This window comes from Choristoneura fumiferana, chromosome 11 (genome assembly GCF_025370935.1).
Source record: "Choristoneura fumiferana chromosome 11, NRCan_CFum_1, whole genome shotgun sequence".
NCBI classification, from domain to species: Eukaryota; Metazoa; Arthropoda; class Insecta; order Lepidoptera; family Tortricidae; genus Choristoneura; species Choristoneura fumiferana.
Window position 1 is genome coordinate 2175181 of NC_133482.1, and position 11457 is coordinate 2186637.

The 11457-nt window shown below is 42.1% G+C and overlaps 1 protein-coding gene across 1 annotated transcript in view; it reads right to left on the reverse strand.

The window, feature by feature from the left end:
* The window catches only part of LOC141432953 (uncharacterized), a 33517-nt gene that overhangs the window by 7937 nt on the left and 14123 nt on the right, over nucleotides 1-11457 (reverse strand). The window contains 4 exon segments of the mRNA XM_074094788.1: nucleotides 7785-7830; nucleotides 7832-7985; nucleotides 9176-9432; nucleotides 10223-10436. Of these exon segments, the coding sequence (XP_073950889.1) occupies nucleotides 7785-7830; nucleotides 7832-7985; nucleotides 9176-9432; nucleotides 10223-10436 (671 nt within the window).

Consider the following 11457-nt stretch of genomic DNA (forward strand, 5'->3'; position numbering starts at 1 on the left):
TTGCATAGTCTCCGTTTTGTTCGAAAAAAAGGAAAGACAAAGTTCCGAAAGACAAAACTGTCTCAAAAACAGACATTCATTGCCCGGAACGCATATTTGCAATTATTAATTTCAGATATTGCAAATATTCACAAAATTATTCTACATTATAATAAATCCCGCCGTAGCTCACCCAAAACTATGAGATTTTGACTTTCGGAGACCTCAACGCTACACTAGCGCCTCTATTGGCGATTCATCACGCGATAGCCCTCATTGCGAGTGGATGTTCATATCGGTTATTCAAGTATACTTAAAGCCCCAAAGATGGTGAAGAATCTTTGTTACTTAATTTTGAATGACATGGCGCTTGGATGGTGATTACGTCAGCAACATTAATTTATTTTTCCATATTTATTATTATGGAATAAATCCAATGTACTAGAATAATTAATGTAGGCTACTCCATGGCATCTTAAAATTGCTTGCTGTTTTTCTACCCAAACAGTTTAATATAGTATATATATATATATTATTTATATATATTATTGTTCCGTATTTCTATATATTTACCGTCTAGCTAGCACAAGATGGTCATTTGTTTCCAACTAATTTAATTCAGCTGAATCGATAGCAAGTTTGAATGTAGATACGAACCAAACGCTTTTAAAAAAGGAACAACGAAACGCAGCATCTCTAAGACAGTGCTGCCAACATCAAATTTTAACTCTCTTCGAAAACCGCCTTACCGCCGTGTGCGTGCAGCGTCACCGCTCCGCTAAAAATCAAATTCAAAAATTCTCAAAAATCTAGCACACACAAGAAATCAGTGTACTCAAGGCCTGATATAACGCCTGTGGACGACCAAACACCGGGGCCCCCAGGAGCAGCGTTCCTGAAACTTCGGTGAGTGTCTTCATTTCTCTCTCGCTATCGAAGGAAATTCCCCAACATAAGTTTCGAACCGGATATATCGTTAATTATATCTGGTTAATTTGTGTACACTCGCGTTTCACCTATTTGTGCTAGCTATTACAATACTCGTAATAAAATTCTATGCGCGCAGCGCGGATCTACCGCCAGCCATAAAATATTAATATCGAGTTTCCGACCATCTCGCGTGTTATTTTGCGATAATACCGGTGTGTACAGTGAGATCTCAACGAGATCTTCCTAATTATATATAGTTTCATAAGGTTTTGAGCGATATTTTCGAAATTAAATTTCCTTATTTTCTGACCGCGCGGCGGCGGTAGTTGGTAACGCTCGCCTGCTCGGCGCCATAACGAGGCGACACGGCGACTGCTAAAATTTATACCTATTGCATACCGATTTATTTATACTGAAGCAGTATATTTGCTTAAATAATATTTTCTAGCGGTTTAGGTATTGCGTACCGAACCCATTTCTAGCGGCCATTGTATTTTCGTCGTACATGACCCACCTGTGTAGTTCACGTATTTTCGTACTTGAACAAATAATTTTATTCCATTGACACAACGTGTTAAATTTTATTTCCTTTTGGTTTACGAAAAAAACATTACATTTACACTTAACTTTCATTTTACTAAACGACTTTAACAGTAACAGTATCTACCTACCTATACAAAATAAAATTTTTTTCCGAATAATTCACGATGGAACTTGAACAACTAACGTTCGAACGTGATTTAGCCCTAAATGGTATCCAACGTATTGTAGATTGTTCTAACAATTTATCTGAATTCAGAGTGCGTGTTAAGGATTTAAATTCGATAAAAAAAACATTCTTCCAAGTTCAAGGAAAAATCGAAAAACTTTCGGTAAAACTTGGCGATTTTAATAAAGATCAACATTTAGCAACGCGTAATCAATTCGATACGCTGTATTATGAAGTTCAAACAATTTTGGATACTATGAAGGAGACGCGTAGACAAAGTACCGTTAGCATGTCGGGGCCTTGCGGGCACGACGCGCGAGACCTTAACAAGGCTCATGTCAAGTTACCTACACTGTCGTTGCAATCATTTGAGGGTAAACTTACCGAATGGAATGCCTTTTATGATTTATATAAATCTCTCGTGCATGATAACGATTCCTTAACTAACGTCGAACGATTTCGTTATTTACTCTTGTCCCTAAAGGGTGAACCCTATAATTTAATAAAATCTATTCCGGTCACTGAGTCCAATTATGATAACGCCTTACAAGTGTTAATGAATCGTTATGACAATAAACGCATTATTGCAACTAAGCATTTCAATAATATATTTGATGTCGAACCGGTCAATGATAAAAACATTGAATCGAGCTTACGTAACTTGTTAAATACCTACCATGAAAACATTACGGCCTTATATTCTTTAGGATTTCCAGTGTCGGACTGGAGTTTTGTTCTTTTAAACATTTTGCTGCGCAAAATTACGCCTAATATTCGTAGACGTTTTGAATTGTCGTTACAATCGTCAAGTGACATTCCTAGTGTCAAGGAATTAGTAGTTTTCCTTAACAAGGAACTATCAACGACGGAGGTGATGTCGTCTGCGCGACTGGCCCTCGGCCCGGCCTCACGTCACGCGCATGCTGCGCGCCGCGCGTTATCACTCTCTCGCTCGCATTCCGATGCACAGCATTACAAGCATACCGTGCCACAATCTTCTGACTCTTCCTTTTCACGTCACGCGCGAACTATGAGTGTTCACGCCACAACTTCATTCGATTATTTGAATAAAATTAAATGCATGTTTTGCAAAGAAAATTCTCATCCGTTATATAAATGTGATAACTTTAAAAAACTTAATTTAACTGAACGAAAACGTTTTATAACAGAAAATAATATTTGTAACAATTGTTTGTTTTTCGGTCACGAAACAAAGGATTGTAATTCGCGCCACAGTTGCCGCGTTTGCTCGCAGCGGCATCACTCTTCATTACATGAGGACATGCCCGCTCCGTCAAAGTCCACTGACGACGGAATGTTCCACGTCCCCGAGTCACGCTCGGTAGCGGACACTGCGTCTTCACCCACTCCATTACATGGGGATTTGGGTCCAACTAACAACAAAAATTGTACGGTTTTGTTAACCACTGCGCTAGTCAATATTCGTTCCACGGACGCTCCGCTGGCGGCGGCGCGTCCCGTGCGCGCTCTCGTGGACCAGGGCTCGCAAGCCACGCTCATCACGGAGTCGTGCGTACAGCGGCTCGGCCTGCCGCGGCGCCCGCGCACGCAAGCACGACTGTCTCGGGCATCGGCGACAGCAACGAGCGGCCGCGTGGTTACGTGATGTGTGAAGTTACACCCCACGACAAGCCTGAACCGAAGCTGTACATCGAAGCTTTAGTTTTACCAAAAATAACTAGTTACATTCCGAACATTCCGAGTTCATTCGAACAAATTCCACACCTTCAAGGTCTTTCTTTAGCGGATCCAGAACTGCGTTCTGCGCGTCCTGTCGAGCTCCTGCTGGGGTCCGACTACAGTGACAGCATACTGCTTCACGACAATATTAAAGCCCGCAGGGAACTCCTGTGGCTATTAACAGTATCTTTGGCTACCTACTCAACGGTAGAATTTCCCATACTTCTCGCGGACTAGTTAGCACTAATCTCAGTACGTGTCAGTTGGATATTCAACTCCAAAGGTTTTGGGAACTGGAGTCTATTCCAGAGGAGACTCATCTTTCAAAAGATGACGCTTTGTGCGAGTTCATTTTCGTGAATACTCACAAACGCGATTCAACCGGTAAGTACACGGTTTCGCTTCCTTTCAAGGAGAATGCGCCTCCTTTGGGCGAATCTCGCAATATCGCCCTCTCACGTTTATCTAAACTAGAGGTCCGATTAGCACGTGATTCTGTTTTACGAGCAGAATACAACAAATGTCTTCAAGAGTACTTAGACATGGGTCACATGGAGCCTGTCTCTGATTCAGTGAACGGTGACATAACTCCTTACTATGTTCCTCATCACTGCGTGGTGAAAAGGTCGGCGGCCACTACACAGCTACGTGTGGTGTATGATGCTTCATGTAAGACATCTTCGGGTCGTTCACTAAATGACAATCTCCTTACAGGACAGAAGCTTCATCAAGACATTTCCGAAGTTCTTTTAAAATATCGGCTTCATAAAATCGTTTTTACAGCTGACATCAAAATGATGTATCGCTTCATCAATGTCTGCAAGGAACATCGCGACTTTCAACGAATCCTTTGGCGATTCTCTCCTCTTGATCCTGTACAGGAATACCGCCTGTGCACGGTGACTTTTGGCGTTGCCTCGGCGCCATTTCTGGCCTTACGGACACTTCGTCAATTAGCGATTGACGAAGCAGCCAAGTTTCCACTTGCGTCGCAAGTGCTTCTCAACAATGTCTTCGTCGATGACGTTGTAACCGGTGCTGATACACTGGATCAAGCCTTAGTTCTTCAACGTCAGCTCACGTCCATTTGCAAGGCGGGAACGTTCGAACTTCGCAAATGGACTAGCAATAGCTCTGAATTTTTATCTCACGTTTTAAACAATAACGATCATCAAGACGACTCCTTAATACTTTCCGCACTTGACACTGACCCTTCAGTAAAAGTACTAGGACTCAAATGGAATCCGAAATCGGATACTTTTACTTATAAGACGGACATACCTACGCGTAGATGTACAAAACGTATCATGCTTGCCGAAATCGCAAAGATTTACGATCCTTTGGGTTTTCTTAGTCCCATTACTTTGTATGTCAAGCATTTAATTCAACTCCTGTGGGTGTCAGGTACGGGATGGGACGAAGCTCCTCCTCAGGGTGTCTGTGATATGTGGTATCAATTTCTTGATGAACTTCCGTTGCTTCAAAATATTTCATTACCTCGTCATGTACTTCCAAGCGTTCATGACGTGCAACTTCATGGTTTTTCGGATGCCTCCGAGAAGGCGTATTCTGCCTGCGTATATATTCGTGTTACTGACTCGGACGGTGTCATTACTTCCCATCTTCTTCTTAGCAAGACCAAGGTTGCGCCTTTGAAACGCCTATCGGTTCCACGCCTGGAACTGTGCGGTGCTCTGCTTTTATCCAAGCTCATTAAAAAGGTAAACACTGCTTACAGCAATGTCTTATCATTTAATCAAGTATTTGCTTGGTGCGATTCATCAATCACACTTGCTTGGCTTCGTTCTTCCCCCGACAAGTGGCGAACTTATGTTTGTAACCGTATCGCGGAAACTACAAGCAACGTGCCTGCCGCACAATGGCATCACGTGCGATCTGCTGACAACCCGCGGACCCCGCGTCCCGAGGGGTTCTTCCTTCACGTTTGGACCTTCAACAATGGTTTCATGGACCCTCCTGGCTCACTAAGCCGCAGCCAGAATGGCCGATGTCTCACATCAATTGTCATACTGACGAAGAACGTCGTAAACACACTCTCGTCACTCATACGAGTGACTCTAATCTCGAGTTTCTTGAAAGGTTTTCTTCATTGCCTAAAATGTTGCGCGTCGTAGCATTAATCTTTCGATTTTATCATAAATGTCGAAAAACGCAATCTTACTCGACTAAGTTTGTTACGATTCCAGAGACCAAGCAGGCTCTCAATCGAATAATTTTGCTAGTTCAATCGGAGCAGTTTTCAGCCGATATCTCGCGTCTTCAGGACGACGACAGATGTACTAAACGTCTTCAAAAACTTAAACCTTTCATAGATGACGCCGGACTGCTCAGGGTCGGCGGCAGAATAAATCGTGCTAACGTTTCATACGACGCTAGGCATCAAATTATTTTACCAAAACGACATCATTTTACCAACTTACTGATAGATTTTTACCATACGACACATCTGCATGTCGGTCCTCAAACTTTACAATATTTGCTTGCACAGACCTACTGGATCTTATGCGCACGTGACGCAGTTCGTATGCGCACGCGCCGCTGTGTGCGCTGCTTCCGCGCGCGACCGGTTGCGCCGCAGCCGCCGATGGCTCATCTGCCGGCCGCCAGAGTCCGTTCTCTGCGTCCATTTTTACATGTAGGCATAGATTTCGCCGGGCACTTTAATCTTAAATCTAGCAGATTTAAAAATGCTAAGATATTTAAATCTTATGTATGCGTCTTCGTTTGCATGTCAACGAAGGCTATTCACTTGGAACTCGTTCCTGACCTGTCAACCGATTCATTTCTAAACGCGTTACGCCGATTCATTTCTCGTCGAGGGCTCTGTTCAGACATTTATTCTGACAACGGTCGTAATTTCGTCGGATGTGACCGCTATCTATCGGAACTTTACTCTTTTCTCCATAACGAAGCCAACGAAACTTTAATCAATAATCAGCTAACTGACTTGGCCATCACTTGGCATTTCAATCCCCCCTATGCAAGTCATTTCGGAGGTCTGTATGAATCGGCCGTGCGTTCCCTAAAAACGCACTTACATCGTGTCATCGGTACACTAACACTTACACAGGACGAATTTAACACACTACTTTGCCAAATCGAAGCAGTTCTCAATTCGCGACCGCTAAGTAGTTTAAGTAACGATCCCTCAGATCCGTTACCGCTCACACCCGGACATTTCCTCATCGGGCAACCCTTAAACGCACTTCCAGAATTTGACTTTTCTCACGATAATCCTAACCGCCTCGCCAGATGGCAGGTTATTCAGCAAGCTGTCCAACATTTTGGAAACGCTGGAGTGTAGAGTATCTCCACCAGCTACAACAGCGAAGTAAATGGTTGCACGACGAGACTCGTACACCCCTCCGCGAGGGTTCTGTGGTCGTGTTGATCGACAACACGCTACCGCCGTTGCAGTGGCGTCTAGCACGCGTGCAGCAGCTGCACCGGGCGAGGATGGCTTTACACGCGTCGTCACTGTACGCATCGGTAATACCGTTACCGGCGGACCAGTCGTTAAGGTCTGCCCATTGCCTCTTGAGTAGGCTTTCCGTTACTATTTCATTGCATGTTATAGTATTAAGTTAGCATAGTTTCTTAATAAAATAAGCATTATTTTATGGTCGGCGGCATGTTCCGTATTTCTATATATTTACCGTCTAGCTAGCACAAGATGGTCATTTGTTTCCAACTAATTTTAATTCAGCTGAATCGATAGCAAGTTTGAATGTAGATACGAACCAAACGCTTTTAAAAAGGAACAACGAAACGCAGCATCTCTAAGACAGTGCTGCCAACATCAAATTTTAACTCTCTTCGAAAACCGCCTTACCGCCGTGTGCGTGCAGCGTCACCGCTCCGCTAAAAAATCAAATTCCAAAAATCTCAAAAATCTAGCACACACAAGAAATCAGTGTACTCAAGGCCTGATATAACGCCTGTGGACGACCAAACACGGGGGCCCCCAGGAGCAGCGTTCCTGAAACTTCGGTGAGTGTCTTCATTTCTCTCTCGCTATCGAAGTAAATTCCCCAACATATATTATATATATATAAATATAGTACCAAAACATTACGTAACGTGGGGGGAGGGTTAGATTAGAACTTTGCTTATTATGCTGACAGGGGAGAATGGAACAAAAACTACTAAAATTCTGCTTACTTTTTTATTTTTACATAAAACTGGCCATGATTGACTCCTATGGTTCAGTAACAGCCTATTCACTTTAGCCTTGAAGAGCCCTAGATTGTACTTGATATTCGAATGACTCCGTTTGCTGTAAAGGCATCTGAAGCTAACAGCTACAGGCCGTTTGAAAAAAAAGACCCCCTAGACGGAGCTCTGTTTGGAGCTCATTAAAAGTTACCAGTCTACATCCTGTAGAAAACATGTCAATACACGGGTATTCTGTGGTGATAGCTGTGAACTACAGCGGAAATCTCACCAAAGCAGTTAAAGAAGTTGGGCACAAACACCCTGGCCGCCGCCGTGAATGGTCTGCGCTGAACTCAGCACCGACTTGACGACCAGATCCTCTATAGCGGTCATGAAGCGCCGTGGTGTTGCGGCTTGCTTGCGGAGGTGGCGCAGCAGCGCGGACAGTGTCCACTTGTGGCCGATGTTGCCCGCGTTCGGGTCGTCACATCTGCGTGGGAGGAAGGGGCCGATGATGTGATGATAGCCGCGAGAGTTATCATCTAACGCACTCGATATAGATTTCATCACTTCTTTCAGCCACAGCTGAGGATTTATTTATTTGTCAATAAAAAAAATACAGCATTACAGTAAAAACCAATGCGGTTTCAAATTCAAAGTATACTAAAAACAACACAAAAAGGGTATAAAAACTTTTATCCTCGCATTTTTATCTTGAGGATGAAAGAGATAATTGATTGCATCAGGCTTTACTTTGCGGAGGTCCATATCAATGAACTAAAAGAATTTCTATGCTCACCCGCGATCTTAACCTTAAGTTCGCGGGTGAGCAAAGAAATTCTTTTAGTTCATTGATGAAAGAGATAGTGAATGCGATCGCGAGTGCCAGACCTCTTAGAGAATTCGGCCTCTGGATACAGTCGAGGTTAAAGATTATGTTTAATCTTTACTATAATTGTCGCTGTCACTTTGTGTTAGGACTTTTGTATAAAATTAACAGAAAGCGTACTGTGAAATGTAAAGGTAGGTAAGGTATTTAAGTTTTAAAATGTCATTGACCTCAATTGGCGGGTTTTTCCAACAGATAGTGTAGTGCTTCAGACCGAGATGAAAGTACCTAGTTTTTTAAAATTTGGAAATTATATCAACTAACGTTATTACGTTATTATAAGATATTTACAGTTTCTTAATTTACTAAATTCTAATTTAAATACACGTTTACAGGTGGTAGGACCTTGTGCAAGGTCCGCCCGGATTGCTACCGATCATCTGCTCGCTACTCCTGCCGTTAGCAGCAGTGCTTGCACTGTTGTTTCGGCGTGAGAGTAGACAGCCGGTGAAATTACTGGCACTTGAGGTATCCCATCTTAAACCTCTAGGTTGGCAACGCATCTGCAATACCCCTGGTGTAGCAGATGTTTATGGGCGTGGTGATCTCTTACCATCAGGAGACCCACTTGCTCGTTTGCCATCCAGTCGAATAAAAAAACATATTTTAATAAATCAACAAAAATATCGCTAGATGGCGTTAGTATCGAGAGATCAGTTTGACGTTGCTTGCGATTGGTTAATTTAGTTATTTAAACCAATCACAAAAGTGACACAAATGTCAAAGCTGTCACTGGCGCCATGATACCAGCGCCAAGCAGCCTGTCACAGGAACCCTGACCGGTTACTTACTTGATGTAATCCGTGTGGTACTTATTAATGCTGTAGTTGCACAGATGCATGCAGGGGTTCCAGAGGTTCTTGTTGGTTTTATCGTACTTGACCGTCGCGAACCGTACCAAGCCCTCTTCGTACAAATATATGAGTAAGGGGTCTATGGAGGTGACGCACACGTACAGACGGAGGTCGCACTTGTGCCCACCGATGAGTAGTGGCTTGTCTATGTATTTTGCTACGACTACGTTTTCGCCTTTAGGTATTTGTTCCGGCTGGAAAATAATGAATATGATGGTCAGGAAGTTGTTGACGGTTACATTAAATAAATGAATATCATTGGACAATTGACCTACTCCCAGACTAAGCCAAGTTTGTACTATGGGCACTAGTCGACGGATAAACATACTTATTGGATAAATACTAATTAAACGTCCAAGACGCCCTGCCCCTAAGCAGGATGTGCGCAGTCATTCTAGATTGGTTCCAAAAAAAAAGGTATCTTTTAATTGCGTTGACTTAGAAGTTTTTTTTTTTCACAAATTCAAGGGGTAACAGACTTTAGTATTTTATGTTAATTTCAGCTTGATACCTCCACGCGTTCCTGAGAAAAAACGATCTCGACAGACGGACGGGCGGACGGACAGATTGAGAGACGGACAACTAATTGATCCTTTAAAGGTTCTGAGGTACGGAAACCACTAAAATATGAGCACTGCACCTGAGTAGGTACAGTCATCTGCATTAATATCTGCCACAGCAGTGTGCAAATAGTATTTTATGCACGCTTTGTTGTGTCAGATATTCAGTACGATCACTGTTCGTACAGTCAAGGGCGAAGATATCGACACGGCCAAAGTTGCAAAAATATGTATACACGGCCTTAATGTTAAGTGCATAAAGTCGTGTATAAATATTTTTGTAACTTGTCGATATCTTTGCCCTTGACTGTACAGCTAAAATATTTTGACACAATAACAGCTCCTTGAACTCCGCCGGCGTGAGGAACGTCGTCGAGATAAAGCCAAAGTGCTTCAATACTTAAGTGTTTATAGGAACCCTCACCGTATTAACGATGTATATCCCCCGGCCCCGGCTGGAGGCCGCGGGTTTGACGATCCACGGCCCCTTGGTCCGGTAGTGGGTGGTGCACAGCTCCTTGAACTCCGCCGGCATGAGGAACGTCGTCGGGATGAAGTCGAAGTGCTTCAGGCCGCGGAAGTATTGCATTTTTTCTATGTTCTTGAACAGTTTGTCTTTTCGCGTGAGCTCGTAGGATCTGAGGGCAAGCCGAGAAAATGTTCCTGAATATAGACAAATTGAAAAAAAAAAGGTTTCGGGAACAGATTACATGACTAGCGTTTTACTATCTAAGTAACTTTAGATAATGGTAAAACTTTTATTTAATCAAACAACCGTCTGTGGATACGACTAAAACAAAAATCTTATGTATGACTCCAGATTTCCAGTAGTCGTATTGTAAGTACAGTAAACAAAAAGCTATATATAACTTTATTAGCAAAAGTTTATAATTCAAGGGTAAAAGTACAATAAAATAAAGCTAAATATTCAAATAAATCAAACAAGCTCGGCTTACTGCCGCAGCAACCTGTAGTACATATATTAACAAATCGCTATTAAATTTTTTAATCCCAGCTGCACCAAAACCAATCCTATTTTCAACAAAATACGGTTAATTAATATTTAAAGTAAAGGATTAATAATAATAATTTATTTTATTTAAAAAGATAACATAGATCTCATTTTTGTTAGTAGCAATCTTAAAAATAATGTTAGTATTTAAAAACTAAAAACTAAGTTGGATTTTACCCTTAAAATAATTTCGTTTAAAACAGGACAACAAACATGATCAGCTATCATCTTTAAGATGCTTTTAGATATGAATCAACAAATAATAACTACTTTGCCAAATTCTCCACACCATTGGAATGAGCGATTACTTTTTTTACAGCAAACTTTTTACGGCACCTTCATGTTCGGAACCCATTACAGGCTCAAGCGACTTGAAACACTACCTTACCTACTTCACATGCCGGTAAAAAGCTAGTACCCAATGTAAATAAATTTGGTTATCTGAAGTGTTTTATTTGGCCAACTAAATAAACTGAAATAAATTGTAACTTTTGTCAGTAAGAACTCAAGAGATTCCAACAAGTCTCGTTTCTTTCTACGTCTGCTGATAAAGCTATTTTATGGAAAGCGATTCTCCACCTCAAAGTTACTTGGCATACGAGTATGTTCACTGATATATGGGCAGCTGAAGACGACACTGTAAGGGC